This window comes from Gopherus flavomarginatus, chromosome 7 (genome assembly GCF_025201925.1).
Source record: "Gopherus flavomarginatus isolate rGopFla2 chromosome 7, rGopFla2.mat.asm, whole genome shotgun sequence".
Lineage (NCBI taxonomy): Eukaryota > Metazoa > Chordata > Testudines > Testudinidae > Gopherus > Gopherus flavomarginatus.
Window position 1 is genome coordinate 2,547,011 of NC_066623.1, and position 17,127 is coordinate 2,564,137.

General features: G+C 44.3%; 1 protein-coding gene across 8 annotated transcripts in view; it reads left to right on the top strand.

Annotated features, from left to right (window-relative positions):
- EBF1 (EBF transcription factor 1) overlaps nt 1-17,127 on the top strand; it is a 325,256-nt gene that overhangs the window by 189,995 nt on the left and 118,134 nt on the right. For all 8 annotated transcript variants that reach the window (XM_050961296.1, XM_050961300.1, XM_050961297.1 and 5 more), the window contains exon 7: nt 9,278-9,359. In XM_050961296.1, the coding sequence (XP_050817253.1) occupies nt 9,278-9,359 (82 nt within the window). The remainder of the gene's footprint in view (nt 1-9,277; nt 9,360-17,127) is intronic.

The following is a 17,127-nucleotide window of genomic DNA, read 5'->3' on the forward strand; positions in this document are numbered from 1 at the left end:
GTACCTGATGTGGCCCCTAACTTGTACACGGAAAATGGTGCAATGCTGGATTTGGGTTCAAATGGAAATTACAGCTCTTTAAATACATAGTGTGTTTTTCTTCTTTCTTCTGAAGTTATCAGCAGCAATTGTAGGTTTTTTTTAATACTAGAGTTTCACTCTGCTATCCTCACATATGCCCCATATAGGTTCGATTTGTGCACAAATGGCCGTGGTTAATATTAAATGACAATAGTCACATTGATTGGTTTTCATTTGAATAATTCAGTGTAGGTAACCTTTGTCTGGTGACATTAGGGCACTAGGAAGGACTGTGATTGACAGCAAGACATGGTGGAGGTGACTGATGGAGAAGGGGAGGTGGAGTACTGAAAAGCAGATAGAGAAACTTGAGTAAGTGGATCAAATGGCCCAGGTGTCTGTTCTAGTGTTGCTTTGTGGTGTGTGCAAGGGGACTGGAGCCTAGTGTCAAATTGGTAGGAAGTGCCTGGTTTGCACTAGAAATGAAATAACTTGCTCTTGTCTGCTTGATATTTTCCGTTACTACTACCTTTGTACTGCAACTCCTTCCCTGCATCTCTTCCCATGGTTTTAGCACAGGAGGAGGTGATTCAGCTCATAATGGCCCTGGTTCAGCAGGATATTTAAGCACTGGAGTACTTCCATTGGCTTCAGTCGGGCTACTCATGTGCTTTAGGTTATATACATGCTTAAATACCATGCTGCACTGGCGTTTTCATGCAAAATGGCCCTGAAATTCTTTCATCTGCTGGCCAGTTGCAAGATATTACATCAGTATTTGTATTTTGGAGGTTTTACTAATTTTACAGAGAGATGGACACATAGAAAACCTTGTTTGACAGCCCCTAATCCCAGAGTCGAGTATTGCCCTGCTCTTAAACCTTGGGCAGGTTTTGTTTGTCCCCTGAAACCCTGGGCAGGTTTTGTTTGCCCTCTGACAGGTTTCAGTTGTGCAAGCAGCACTCACTCACTGGATGGCCACAGATCTCACTGATCTTGGCAGCCTTACAGCTGTCATATTTTCACATGGATGAACTGTTCTCGAACAATTTCTCCAATGTACTGAGAACAAACAAGCTTTTCTTCCGCATCAGGAATGCAGGTCTTCCCTTTCCAATGATGTTTTCCCCTTCAACAGACATATTTATTGTGGCAATGGCAAGGAAAGGCCGACTGCTAACCCTCTGTGTTCGACTTCTCTTAAATCTCCCTCTGGGCCGTGATGGAGAGATGTGTCTTGCTTCCCACTCGGATCTTATTTTATTTTTAAAAGAAAGTTCAGTTTTAATTTATAACCCTCCTCATGTTGGCCTGCAAAAGCCCATGGTCAAATCCTTTGCACATTACTGTTGTTTTGTTTATTTGTATCACGGGCCAACCAACAATGGGACCCTACTGGGTTTAGCATGGCTGTACAAAAACAGGATAATAGACAGTCCCGAAGACCTTACAGTATAAATAGAAAAGACAGATAAAGGGATATAACCCACAAACAAAGTGGAAAATGGGATGGTCAGCAAATAGCTAAGGGTGGGGTTTAGTTAGGAGGGAATCAACTGGATAGAAGGACAAAGGAAAGGAAGGGACATGGGGGGACGAGGCTGGGGAGAAGTGCATTATGGGAGATGTAGTCCGATGCAGGAGGCCAACCTGTTGAGGACAGTGGGAGCATGAGGCTGAACTTTGGTTTTGTTTATTGATTTTTGCTGAAAATTGAAAACTTTTGACAAAGCAATAGATTTCTCTGTTTTCAGCCTGGGGGAATAAAAATCATTTTCTGACTGACTCTACTGGTGAATCATCCTGATGGGATCACTTGAGGAGTAAAGTCCTACTTGCCGTGAATCAGACCTGTCGGCTTCAGTGGAGTGTTCCACTTGGGCGCAAGATACTGTGCAAAGTGCAGCTTCCTTTGAAGCACCGAGGCTGCTCCTTTCAAAGGACAAGGGTGCTGTGGTGGCTGCAAATGCAGTCTGTATTCAGGTTTCAGAGTAGCGACTGTGTTAGTCTGTATCCGCAAAAAGAACAGGAGTACTTGTGGCACCTTAGAGACTAACACATTTGTTTGAGCATAAGCTTTTGTGGGCTACAGCTCACTTCATCAGATGCATGCAGTGGAAAATACAATAGGAAGATATATATATACACAGAGAACATGAAACAATGGATGTTGCCATACACACTATAACAAGAGTGATCAGTTAAGGTGAGCTATTATCAGCAGGAGAGAAAAAGAACTGTTTGTAGTGGTAATGAAAATGGCCCATTTCCAGCAATTGACAAGGAGATGTGAGGAACTGTGGGGGGGATAAGCATGGGGAAATAGTTTTACTTTGTGTAATGGTTCTGTATTCAGATACGCCACAGCCAGAGGCCAGGACAAGGGTCTACATTCTTGTTACCATGCCTTGCGTCTACTCTTAAAATAGCTTCAAGAGACTCAGACACTAAGGGTGTAAACAGGGTTTTTTTTATGCCTTACGCTGTCTATTTTTGTTGTTGTTCTGTGACTGTCGGCATTGCGGGGACTGATAGAAACATCCAAACATGATTTTCCAGGGGTTGGGAAAGTCCGTCTGCGCCGCCTGGATCTCTAACAATGTTTTGCATAATAATTAATGATGTACAAGCTGTTACCTAATGAACTGTTTTACTGTGTTTGCCCTTCAGTTCTGTCTTCTAAAATGTAAATATGGGTTTAGAATGGTTTATTCCATGCTTGAGGCCTTTGGGGAACTTCTTCAGAGTGGATTTTTTTTAATCTAGAGCCAAATTCTTACCATAGATGCATGAAGCTAACTGTGGGCATATTGTTGCATTGAGACAAGGACTGACGCTGCATCTTGCATGCAGCTCACCTTGAACTGACGTTCCTGCAGTATAGTCTGACCCTATGGGAGTTCCTCATGTGTACCTGAGAATAGAATTTGGCCTTGTAATGTTGAATCTCAAATGTGCACGTAGCCACTGGAATCATTGAATACCGACCCCTGCCATGCGACAGCGGTGTTAACCTTTCAGAAGCCTGACCCTTGTCAGTGTGCTAGGAGCAGCAAAGCAATACGTCCTTTCCAGCAGCCCTGTGTATCAGACCTATAAATACATGGTGTCAGAAGTAAACGAAATCACTGGCAAAACTGCAGCAAATGAAGCCACCTCAGGCTCAGAGGAAACTAGCATATGGCTGGAAGAGATGATTGCAACAATTCCAATATTTCTGGAAGTTAAATGGTCTTGCAAAGAAAGCTGCAAGGGTGAAATCTTCCATGTTGTTGTGGTTTGCAAGCCCAGAGGCATCGAGAAGCTGCAGTTGATTCCAGGGGAGCATCAGGGGGATTTGCAAACAGCTAGACAAAGTCACTGAAAAAATGTCAAGAATAACTTGATTCATGCAAACCCGAGAAAGGCATACATAGAAAACCAAGCTGTCAGGTGAGGCCATTGACAATAATATTACAGACCTGCATGAAAAAGCTAAATCTAGACTAATTGGAGATCTAATTATCTGTGGTATAATTGATCTTTAGGTCCAGAGAAGGTTATCACTTACGAATGGATTAGCAACTGCAATGCTAAAATAAAAAATATTGTTTCCTATAGTGAGCAGAAAACGAGCCTAAGTGGCAAAATAACTCTTGAATGTATGTTCAGGGACGGACATCACTCTGCAGAGTTTGGAATGGCAGAGTGGAATGGCAGTATGCTTGGTTGAAGAGCAGTCTGCAAATTCACCTGATCAAGCAGGCTGTCTTCTGAACAAGAGGCAAAATGTGCTCTGAAAGAATCCAAAGTATTTAAGGAACTGGGATGCATTAAAGATACAGTACATCGCACACGTAAAGATCCCAGTGTGCTGTCAAATATGCATGCACCAAATAATGTCCTGAAAGCAGAGGGGGAAAGTGAAAGTTGTACTTAATAAGATGTTAAAATAAGATGTTCTTGAGTGAACTCAGACATCAGCTGACTGGATTTATTGTATTGTCTCTAGTAAATCCAAAGCAGTTGAGGATTTGTATAGATCCAAAAGGTTTGACTAAGTGCTACCAGAGGAGGAAAGTCAAGGAGACAGTGTCTAGGTTTCAAAATCCCGGAGTATGTTCAGTTTTGGAGGGAAGCGACGGGTTTGGGAGGTCTGACTCGATCAGAAAGTGCAAAGGTCTTCAGTTTCAATTCACTGAAAAAATGGGTGGCAACTTCTCCAGATAACAGCTATATTACCAAGACCAAGGGGCAGTCCAGCAGGAGGAATAGATGACCTCTGAACAAAGCCATGGAGGACACAGACTGTGTTTTCCCGGGGACACCCAGAATGCTATTGACAAGCTTGTACATTGACGGAAGTAGTCAGCCTATGGCTGATAATGCACATCACCATCATCAGCTAATATAGATGCTGGGTGGTGGATTCAGTTCAGCATCTACACAAACCAGTGCAGAACGTTATTTTCTGAGGACAAGTGGCCATGAGATCGGAAACCACAGAGAGACAGAAGCAGAATAGTACTTCCATCTGTCATATCGGGTTCGAGCCTCTACCTTGACCTCCATGCTAGACATATCTTTTGCTTTGGCTCATTTTGGAGGCATTGTGCCAGCCTTCACTGTGACATCTGACCAAGAGAGGAGTTCCCCCCAGCACAGGAAGGTGGTCAGCGAGGATTAGGCTCAGAAAGGATTCGGGAACAGGAGGCAGCAACCTAGGAAATCATTGCAGAGTGAAGGACGGGCAACCTGGGAGCTGAGGGAGAGAGGCTGAGAGCCGGGCAATGGTGCAGGCTATTACTGGCAGGGGGGCAGCAACCACTGCAAAAAGGCAGACCCAGGAGTGGTCTGCAAAGAAGGGAACTGTCTAGACAGACCTCAATGAGGCACAAGGGCTGAAGAGTGCTCAGGGAATCTGCAGGCCAGTGTGACTCCCTCCAGAAGAGCAGTGACCACAGGGGGCTATCGGGGCACTTGGCCTGAGGACTACCACTTTGTCCAGTTGCACTGGATGGCCCCTCGTGGCTCGGCTGGGGACTGTTGTGTTAATCACTGTTGGATTGTGTCTAGGGCATGTGCACCACGCAGTTCCTGGCAGCCCTAGCACAGCAGTTCTATGTGACCTGAAGGGTGCAGGTGTTAACGGGAAGTGTGCCATATGTCTGCATTGGTGATACACATAGTGCGGTGCCAGACACCTAGAGGGAGGCTTGTAACATAGCTGCACTCTACAGCAGGGTCGGTCACAGTGTGTTTCAGTCATTGGCTCTGTTAATCTGTGTGTGTGTCGGGTGGGGGGGGTTAGCAGATGGGTTTTGTTTGATTGTAAAACACCCAAAGCAGATGTCCCACTAGGCACAGAAATCATGGGGTGCTGACTTTTGCCACATGACAGGAGTACAGTGGTGCTGGAACTAGAGGTTCTGGAAGTGGTAATAACAAACACCAAATGCATGGTTTCCATCATCAGCACCCCCACTATAAAAATTGTTCTGGCAGGGATATTACCCTTTGTCAAACCTGACCCACATCAGGTAGCTGGGGCTCAGAAATAAAAGTTCAGGCTTTTATCAGCACTTCTGCACGTTGCATGTCTATTTCACCTAGTGAGCAAACTTCAGACTTCAACAGTTAGCATGAATACGATTGGCCCCATCATATGGGGGAAAAGTTAGCTCGGAAAGAATAACCTGATATTAAGAAGTTAGATGTAAACAAAAGCACATGTAAGTTATGTTTATAATTAGGGTTACCAGATAGCAACTGTGAAAAAATGGGACAGGGTGGGAGGTAATAGGCACCTGTATAAGAAGAAGTCCCCCAAAACGGGACTGTCCCTTTAAAAACGGAACATCTGGTCACCCTATTTATAATGAGCCCAATTTTGCCAGCATTACTCCTGGGCTAGTCTGCCCTGTTATAATGGGATGACTTGCAGAATGGAGCTCAGGGCAAAGAATGCAGCCAAACTAACAATTCTAAGATGATGCTCGTGAGTTAAGTCATCCTGTATACTCATGTGGCCTCTGAGTCCCCTGTTTCAGTATTATTATTATTATTATTTGTTCGTATTATTGTAGGGCCTAGAAGTATCAGTTATGGCCTGGGACCCCGTTGTGCCAGGCTCTGTACAAACCACAGAACAAAACCAGTCTCTGCCCCAATGAGCTTCAAACCTAAGAATAGGACAAGGGACAACAGATGGATACAGAAACACCAGGGAGTACAAGGAAACAAGGAAAGAATATTTGTCAGCATGATAGGCAGTGGTGTTCTAGCCACCTGGTTTCCAGCCAAAAGTGGTTCTCCCTTCAGAGCCAACAAACACTGGGTCAGATTCTGCCCTCCAGGTCACCTGTGCGACCCAGTTGAAGTGGACCACAGAGATTTGTGCAGAACAGGATGCGAGGCACACTGCTTGCCAGGAATCAAACCCAGGTCTCTCACAGGTTAGGGCAATACATGACTCACATAGTCACTGAACTTGCTTGTAGCTGGTGCTTTCTGAGCCATTATTCAGCCCATGTTTTGGTTTGTCTCTTGGTAGAATAAGAATTCAGGATTGGACAGAGTATTTTATCAGATGATTTCTTTTTAAAACAAAGTAAGAGAAATTCTAAGGAGCAAGCTCCGTGTCTTGAAAATTCCTCTCCAAAATCCTGTGGCTTAAAAATAAGAAATCACTTTCCTGGAGTTTACAGAATTCACCAGTTGTTTGGGTTTTGATAGAACTAAATAAATGGGCCTCAATTCTTCATCAGCTTCTGTGGATGAAATGCCCATTTGACTTCAGGAGAGATGCGCCCATGTCACTATGGTAAAATTTTGGAGCTTTTGAATTAGACTTTGCAGACCCCAGAGACCAGCTGTTGTATTCCATGTAGGTGTTCGGTGCTTTTGATCTAGTGCCAGCCTATAAAACAAGAGAACGACATAGCTTGTTAAGCAGAGGAAAAGCTTAGAGTTTTGATAAAGAGGGCCCCATTAAAAGCTTTGCCTGTTTGGGGGGGCTTTTGAGTCGATCGGCGTGCGAGCGCGCACACACACCCATGCCCCCAGTGTTTACACATGCATGCAACGTTAATATGATAAATGTTTTCTACATTTGCATGGCACGTTTGACTCCATCTTTCAGTGCAGATATTTTTAACTGTTACATCTCCCACCCTCCCTTCTCGGTAATATGTTCCTTTAGGGAAGTTCAAGCCAAAGTGGTCAGCTGCTTGGCTCCTACATTCTGGAAAACTCTAAAGAATTTTCTAGTAAACCCCTGGGGCAGAGCAGGCTTTTCCCTAAAGAATAAGCAGTTCTGAGAGACTTTGCCACATAAGGGCCTGTTTGAGGCTCCAGGCACCAGTTGACAGGGACGTCTTTGCCTCCCAACAGATGGCCAGGCTTTTTATTTCAGCCAGCAATCTCTCTCAGAGGGGTGGTCCCGCTATTCTGCCAGCATTCCGCATGACAGGGCCAGCTTAGGGCAAGAGGGATCTGATGTCCGTGCCCTTCATAGCTCACGAGCTAAATGATGGGCTGTTGACAGGAAAGCCATCATCTGGAGTGTAAGATCCTGAACTCTCCCTGCATTTAGTTTTTCTTTGGCGGAATTAATGCCCTATTTGCTTGTCTCTCAAAATCCATTCTGGCACGCGTACAAACCTTTGACTGGTGGCAAGCAGTTGTCTGGATTCAAGATGCCAGGATTTGTGCTGACAGTTCCTTCTACACAATCTGAGTCGGGCTGTCACAGCTGGCCATTAGAGGCTTAAAAAGACACGCACATGACAAATAGCACCAACTTTCGGTTATTGAATATCCAGACCTACTTGATGAGAAAATGCAATGGCTTATACCCCTCTTTAATTGAGCGTAAACAAACAACACCCTTGCCATCCGCTGCTGAAAGTGTCTTATGGCTCCTTATTGTTTTAGATTGGTTGGTCTCTTTGATTTCCTTGAATGAAAGTAGCCCCTTAAAGTTAAAATTTGTCACCACGGCCATTGTCTAATATGATTTTTGTGGCGTGAAGGAGCTGACGCAACAGTCAAACAGGCCTCTTTAGGATGCAGTTCCACAACGGGGCAGGGGAGCAGCATCACAGACACCAACCAGCAAAATGGAGCTGTGAAATGTTTCCATGCATCGAGCCCAGTTTTGCCCTTCTTGATTTCGGCATATGCAAATTATGCCACTTAGTGGCCACTGTGGGTTCTCACCGGGGATCAGGACAGATGCTTGCAAAAAAATTAGCTTTCTGATTTTAAGTAAAACAATAACAGACAATCACCCCCTGATGCCTCATTATAAGTGGAGACAGGGTAAATTAGCCTCTGCCTGGTTAATCAACAGCTATTGCAGATATAATGATGCTCTGTCTGGTTGTGCCTGGTTTTAAAGCTTGGTGCAGGATTTAATTTTACACAGTTATCTTTAGTAGAGCCCTAGCTGTAGTTTGTTTTGGACAAAAGGCTGATAAACCCTGGCTCACGAGGAGCGAGCCAGGAATATGAGACCCACTATTATTCATCGACTTGTCTTTATGGGTTTATGGTCCATTGGTGCATAACAATGAAGAAAATATTTTCAGTAAAATGTTTGTTTTTTTGGGGCTTGTAAAATGCAATGTCTCTTCCTGAAGCTACATATAGGTCTGGGCAGTCATTTCATTTCTTCCATGAGATCAGCCTTTTAATCAAGACTTCCCCTCACCGCTGCCGTGTTTTATTCATTCATTTATGCAAATTGTCATGAACCAACTTTAATTTTGTTGACAAATTTGGTTTAATTGTTCGATCAAGGTTCAGATTGTGCGGAACACTTTACATGTTTTGCATCAAATTGAGGTTTACACGCTACACATGAACTTGTGAGATGAAACCTCTTATATGCAAAGATGTTTTCTTGGCCAGCATTCTTCTGTTTTCTCTTTGCTGTACTGAAACTGTCTCTTTAACTTCCTGGTTGCTGTGGAAGACAGCATGATTCCATGACGTGAGCCATTTAAAGTTACATAGGGACCAGTTCTGCAAACATGTATGGCTGTGACAAAGCAAAGTCCTTAAGCACATGTCACTTTTAGCACATGCTGAAGTGTTTTGCTGGTTGGAGGCCATGTGAGAAGTCCTTACCTACGTGGCCAGTCAAAGGGACAGCTTGTGTGAGTAAGGATTGTTAATTGGAGTAAGGATTCACTGGATCAAACTCAGGAAAGGACATGATGCTACACGCTGCGTACATCTGAGAGGCTAATGGCAGTGTCTCTTTTCTCCACAGGTTCTTCTTGAAATTTTTTCTCAAATGTAACCAAAATTGCCTAAAAAATGCAGGAAACCCCCGGGACATGCGGAGATTCCAGGTCAGTATGTCATGCTTCCTTCTTTAAAAATAATCAACTAGTGGATAGAATTAATTTGACCAAAACTAAGCTGGTAATTAACTGGAAGATGCTGAAATTTACTATACTGACCTCTGTTTTGGGGATTCCCAATGACAGCAGAAATTAGCAGGAAGTTCTTAGATTTTCATGCTCTGGGCAAGAGAAGACTTGAAGATGATGCCATCTCCATAGGAAGTAAAACTGTGAAGGGAAGAAACAGAAGTGACCTTGTATTGTTTCTCTGTTGAATCACATGGTTGCTTCTCTCTGGGTTATATTGCTCTGCCTTAAGACCCAACTGTACCTTCATGTAAAGATTTTAAGTGAGCAAACAATATTTGTTAGTGGGGGAAATCTTGTCACCAAAACAGATATATGGTTATGCTGAAAATCTAAACAAGCTCCCCTTGGGGAGTCATTTGCTGCAGTTTGAACGATTTTTTTTTATTTTTGAAAGATTGCATTCATTTTATACTGTCCCAGTCGTCACTCAGGCAAAAATCCCACTGTCTGTTCTTCACCAGGGTGTTTTTGGCAAATACTTCCCTAGCATTGTAAGCTCCCACCCATGGAAACATAGGCTGAGCACGGTGGGGTGAACAGAGCTCCAGCTAGCCACCAATATTTTTCCATTGTGTTGTTTAACCATGCTCGGTACCAGTCTAAAAGATACGTAAATTCCTTCCTTTTCAGTTTAAACCAATTTTTACCAAAAAATTCCCAGGTTATACAAAAAGTCTTACTCATTTTTTTTCTGATTTTCACCCTACTTTTATATCATTCAAATGTATACAATTAACTTGTTTTATTGGGAAAATACAGTACATTCCCTGTGATAGAGGTATTACTATAACAAATTAGTCTGTGTGTATATGCAAAGCTGCCTGTTGAAGTAAGACTCCGTATTTATTGTGTGTATTTTCTAGACTAATAAACAGGCAGGCAAGCTCTGAAGTGCGTGCGCATCTGAATGTCCTGATGAATCTCATGCCTGCCACCAGGGCTGGCTCCAGGCCCCAGCGCGCCAAGCGCGTGCTTGGGGCAGCATGCCACGGGAGGCGCTCTGCCGGTTGCCGGGAGGGCGGCAGGCGGCTCCAGTGGACCTCCAGCAGGTGTGCCTGCGGAGGGTCCCCTGGTCTCGCTGCTCCGGTGGAGCATCTGCAGGCACACCTGCGGGAGGTCCACCAGAGCCACGGGACCGGCGAGCGGCAGAGCACCCCCCGCGGCGTGCTGCCGTGCTTGGGGCAGCGAAATGGCTAGAGCCGGCCCTGCCTGCCACGTGCACATCTCAAGCTGCTCGCAGATAACTGTTTAAAGATTTGACACAGTAAAATGGGAAGAAAATGAAAATCTGTATCAGAATAGGTTTCAGAACACAAGGAAGTATTTGAAAGTTTAAAAAAAAAAACAAAAAACAGGAGAAAAGGATGAAGTTGAGTGTATGTGCTACAAATGGTGTGGCCCAATTATTAAATGTAAATATTTATAGCTTAATAGTTCTAAGTTTACGACAGTAAACTGTTTATTCTAATGAAAAGTTTTATATGGGGATTAGAGATACATTTGCTTTCTTAAACTCAGAGGTGGCATTGGGTTTTGAGTTCTGTTTTTGTTCTGCAGAAAACCACACTGATGAATAAAAATTAAAGCATTAATCTACTGAATACCCTCCTCCCCCAGTCTTTCCATCCACCAAAATAACCCCAGTATTTACCCAGAAAAAATATTAATATTTTTTGCACCTGTTTTTGTTGTTGTGGCTTGTGGTAATAAACACTGATAAATTCCCGGGAAAAATAATTAAAATAAAAACTGGAAACGAAGGGCCATAAGGATATGACTTTAAAAACATCACTTGCCATGGGAGCATTGTCTACACAAGACCTCCCAATGCTGGAGCCCGCGGGCTCTTGGCGATGGTGGGAAATGTGTGCCCAAAGGACCTCCCCTGTGATCGTTCAGAGAGTGTTTTGTCTACAAGGGTAGGTAAGGTGGAGAAATGACCCTCCCTTTTTGAGGGCAATGCAGGAGTTTAGTGGAGGCAAGCTCCATGAGGTTTCTTACTCAGGACTGTCCTCAGGGGTTGGGGTTAATCTTCACCCAGAAGCAGCGAGGGGCTTGTCCCACAATCCATGTGAGTAAGAGAAGGGTAGTGAGGCTGGAAGTGGGCCAAGGAGCATCCGTGAAGCAGTTTAGGGCACTCTGAGTTCCCTTCTAGCCACCACAGCATTTAGTTGTAAGTGGTACATGTTGTATGAGTGATTATAATACTCAAAGCCTCTTTCTTTTACTGTATGCACACTAACAGGTTAATCCCTGTAGTTCCCCATAAGGTAGGTGAGTATTATTTATTCCTGTGCAGCTGGGATACAGGAAGGGAAGTGACTTGGCTGAGGTCATGCACCCGGTCAGTGTCAGAACTGGGATTAGAATGCCAGGAGTCCCTGATGTCCAGCTGCATGCGCCTTCCTCTATACCGTGCTGCCACTGGTATTCCCACTTATTAAAATATATATTCTCCTCTAAGAGGAAAAGTATTCTCCAAGGGTGCTCTTGCCAGTAGGGCAGTCTAGCATGAACAGCCAGGTCTGGGGCCTGTCAAAGCACACGGTTCGTGATATGTACGCACTGCCAGTTTTGTACTCCCCCAAGATACGGGCTGATTTTCATATGGTAATGCCTTTGCATGTTCCCTCAGAACAGCAATCAGGAGCCTGTGTAGGTGAGCAGGTAGGGCATAAGAAAGGTGGTTGATCTCTTCACTTGTAAAGACATTCTGTCATGCAAACCCAGCTTCACAGCAGTTGAGCTTTCAATGTGTAAACAAAGACTGCTTAATTACACAGGTCATGTCAATTAGCGTGACCTTAGCATTTTCAAGAAATTAATCACTTTCAGCAGAGCAGAGCACTGCTCATACATTAATACAGTGAACTATTAAAGCTTGTAGAAATCCATTAAATGCCGGTGCTTTTTTTTTCTTTTTCTTTTTCTTTTGCAATAGCTGAGTTTTCTTCTTGAACTTGTTGTTCTCACATTAGACCAACAAACTTCTTAAAATAAAGTGGCTGGTCACTGTAGAGGGTAGAAGACACAGGCGTCATTTTTCACTTCTAGGGGAGAAAAGTATCAAGCAAAACCACAGCGTGGTCTTACAGAGCACCCACCTTTGCTTCACGGGTGTAAACATGCTGAGTGAAATCCTGGCCCCCTTGGGTATGTCTACACTGCAGCTGGTAGCCAGCCTCCCAGCCTGTGTAGACAGAGGCATTTGCACTAGCACTCAGTGTGGACATTGTGGCTCTGGTGGAGGCTCTGGCTAGCCACTGAGCTCTGACCCAAGGGTTAGGTGGGCTTGAGAGACTGAGCTGCTGCCTGAACTGTAACGTCTACACAGCTATTTGTACCGCACTACCCGCTCTGGGAGGCTCGCTCCCAGCTGCAATGTAAACCTCCCTTTGAAGTCAGTGAGAGTTTTGCCATTGACTTCAGTGGGTTTAGGATGTCACCCACTAACTTGAATGGCTTGGGTCAGAGTGAGGAGATCGAGGCAATTCTAAGTCCGGTTCAGAGCTGGATAGCCGGCATTTCGGGGGGGGAGGGGTCAAATGGTCCCATGTGGCTCTCTCTGCGTGGCTCTCTGCCTTTCCACACAGAAGTGAGGGAGTTTCGTTCACACAACATAACTCCTCCTTCCTTACTTCATGCCACTTCTTTCCACCCTGATCTTGGTATCATCTGGGAGCTGATTCATCTTTGGGGCTGATCTCCATTGCCTGCCTGGAAAAGACTCCAAGCCCAGGGAGTCATTGGGGATTGCTGGAATGCAGCCATGCTCTGGCCCTGTCTTGTGTTGGGGAACACGAGGTGGTGGTGGCAAAGTACAGGCCCAGGTACACCAGGCTAATGCCACCTGAGGATGAACTTTAAAGAGTTTCCTTCCTCTCTCTCTCTCTCCCTCCCCTGGTGGGCTTTACAGTGGAAGGGTCAACTGGAGCTTAACTATCTCATTTAGTCACAAAATGGCTAACGAGTGAAGGGAAGTGGGCAGAGGGTATGCTGGTTTTGGGGACCTGTGTGTGAATCCTAACTTAGGCCCGAGTGTGGAAAGGAGTGAGGGAGTCCTGTCCTGAAATGTATTTGTGTTCAAGTGTGCCCTACCTGGCAGCCTAAGAGTCCAGGGGGAGGGAGGGTCTTAGAGCTGGGCCTCCAGCCTGAGCCTGAGTGTCTACACAGCAATTTTATAGCCCTGTGGCCTGAGTGCAGCCAGGCCTCACGTCTTTCATTCCAGTGTAGATGTACCAGTGCTGCTGCAATACAAATAGTAAGTAGATGGTATTATGGAGGTGAGTGAGCTTGGTGGCTGGTGTCCTGTTTTCTCCCTCTTACCCCTTTGGTGGCTGGCACCTGTGTGCTGTCACCCCATCCTGCCCCCCCCCCCAGTGCTGGTGCTCTAGCCTTCACCCCAGCCTGGCAACTGGCACACATGCTCCTGCCTCTCCCCTGGGCTCAGAGTCTCCACAGGGACCCGGGGTGGCTGGATTGGGCTGGACTCGAGTCACATAAGTAAGTGACCACCTCTCCCAGCTGGCTGGAGGCATATACTGTGTGACTCCTGTGTGGTCACCCGTATGCTGGCCCTGGCGGTTGCGTAACAGAAGCTAGGGAGAAGAGAGCTAATCCTACCTGCTCCTATGTGCTGCTGCAGCTCCCCCACCCCTGCTTTGGGTCCTGCTCCCTCCTGCCCCCCCCTCCCGCATGGGGATGGGATATAGCTGGGTCCCCCTCTTGCCTCTGCATCAGCTACCCCGTTGGTCTGCTGCCCCAGGGTGGTTCTCTGCCCTGAAAACACCACAGAGAACTAAAACACTTTTTGTCTACTTGTGTAATTAATAAACCCCAGGCGACCTGGGTATTTTGTTGTTGCTGTTATAATAAAACTGCCCGCATACCGACACGTGTCGGGTTTCAATAGGGAGGAAACTTTTGTGGCTGAGTCAGAGCATAAACGCCCCAAACATGCATTCATTGTGGAAACCTGGAAAGCCACTACCGCATTACCGCACTGTGTGATGGGCTTACCACAACCTCCACCTCCGCCTACGCTGCGAACTTGCCTCAATGGGACGCTGCCACTCGTCTTTGAATGGTAGCTACTTGTGTCCTGCTGCAAATCTGCATAAGAGACAAAAATGGTGCTTCACGAATCCCAGATAATGGAGTTAGGACATGCTAGGTTCTCTCCCCAGAGGGTTAAGGAGGAGGGAGGAGTTTGGAAAACAGCAGTGTGAGCTCTGACCCCAATTCAGCAGGTATTTAAGCATGTGCCTAACTTCAGGCATGTGAGTAATCTCCCTGAATGCATTGCACATACCTGCTTAACTTTAGGCATGGTCTTAAGTATCTTGTTGACTCGAGGTCTTTTTGAGTTACCAGAATGACAGAAACAGACTACACAAAGCAGTCTCCAACTGGTGATGAAAATAAGGATTTTCCCATCCCTTTTTGTCATGACATCCATTAGGAAGCTGAAACAGTGAGCTATACCATCAGCCAAAGGCCTAAGGCAAATGGAAGCAAGAGACATCTCAAACCTGGAAATTATCGTCATTGAATTTTTGCAGCCTTTGCCATGAGGTGTCTGGGGTATAAACCAAAATATCAGGGCACTGCCAGGAAAATGGAGAAAATTGAAAACACCAGGAACACATCATGTATTAATCAGTTAGCAAAACTTAATGGGCTGTGGCTAAAAGCAAGGAGTCATGCAATGCTTAATTTTGATATATTAGGTGATGCGCCATAACAAATAAACGGGCCCAGTACTAAAACCGGATAAATAGTTTGATCTCCAACATTCTTGTTTCAGAAGATTTTTTAACTAACCTCCCAAAAACATTCACAACTGAGCTATTTAGCAGCAGGCAGAATACTTTACAAAGTCATTACAGAGTAGAGTATGAATGATAGTGGTAGGTGGCTGAATAAAGTTGTAAAAGGATGTGGGGGGGGGGAGATGTGGGGGAGGACTCTTCCCCCCGTTTCCCCCCAGTGTTGATACAGGTTTTAGATTAAAAATCTATGATGGGTTGAAGCTAAAGCTCAAAATCATTTTCTATGTTTGCCTGACCCAAATTAAAAATGTGTTTTGTTGACAAAATTTGGAAAGGTTGGAGATTTGGCAGGCCTGGTTGTCCCCATGTTTACATTAATATGTCAGCACCTCATTAATCATTTATTAAACTGTAGTGTTTCTTTTCCCTCCTGCTATAACCCATGTTCTGCGGATGTCTCACTGTCCACTCCACATCTAGTATGATCCCCCCTCCCCAATTTTACAGTTTCTTCACAATTCGTTTTAGCATATGCTTTAACTTAAACACATCCCGATAATTTCAAAATCAAAACGAGCCAAGTGTTGTATTTTGGTTTAAAAATCAAAGTGTACCTTATAAGCCTGTATGTGCACTGAAAAAGTCCCAGTATATCATTGCAGTCTATTTTTTCTGCAAATACACAGTCTATTTTTTCTCTCTACATAGTCATGGCATTAATATTAGCTAATGCGTGTGTGCTAAATCCTTTTTACATTCCTAGCAAAACAGAGTGCTTACATTAATAAAATTGTATATTTTAAGAAATAAGCAGAGCGTGTGTACTGCTTTTTACAGGTGCACTATGAATAATCATTTTTTTCAGACAGACACCCAGAGTAACCACTTTTTTTCTGCATTTCCTGACACTGGAAACAGATTCTCATGGTGATTCCTTTTATAGTTTCTTCTGCTAACGACTCCAAAGAACCACTCCGATGTGGTCTCTGTGCAGTAAATCAAACTCCCTGGTCAAGAGGTAGGTAGGAAGGTACAGTTCAGTAAATCAAAACGTGTCACATCAGCAGGTTCCAAAACCTGAGGGAAAAATATTACAAAGACCTGATCCCGTAACTGACCTTGTTGGATTTACTCTTATGAGTAGAGTTACTCCCATGTTAGGAGTTCTTATGTGAGAGAGGTTACTGACGTGCAAGTCTTTGCAGGTTTGGGCCCTAAGGTAGTATTATTTTTAACTTAGGAAGACTTTTAAGTCTGGATCCTGGAAACGCTCAAACCTAATTGTCTTCAATGGGACTACACACTGGCTTTAGAGGAAGCACATGCATAAGTATTTGTAGGATTGGGGCCAAGTTTTGGAGAAAAATATTTAAAGCTTTTGATGTTCTAGGAAATTCAAATTCTTCTGCAGCTATGAGCATCATCATTATTGTTATTAATTTGTTTTATTTATTAGTATTTTATTTTATTTATTATATTTCTACATCAACCTAAATGTGCCTGGCACTTTACCGACTAACACACAAGACTGGTGGAGAAGTCGATGCTGACAAGTGATGTCAGCTGAGGATTTGCCCAAAAATCCTTGTCCCAAAGACTTTACAATTGTTGCAATCTCATTTGTGCCCTTGCAAACTATGTGCCACTCACTGTAGGTTCACATTTTAGTGGAAACAGCAAAAACTTGCCTCTGCCCCGCAGGAGAGAAAAGGATAAATTCCATTTGAAATCCTTGTGGAATTTTACATTTTGACATGTTTTTCTCCACTAGTTTGAATTCAAGAGAATTTACCTACAATATTTGGTACTGTCTTTTTCTTTCTTTTTTTGCCCCCAAATTACTGTCTGCAAGAGCTTTTAAATCCTTTATTCTGTATTTTAATAATATGTATTTAAAAAAATCCGTGGCAGAA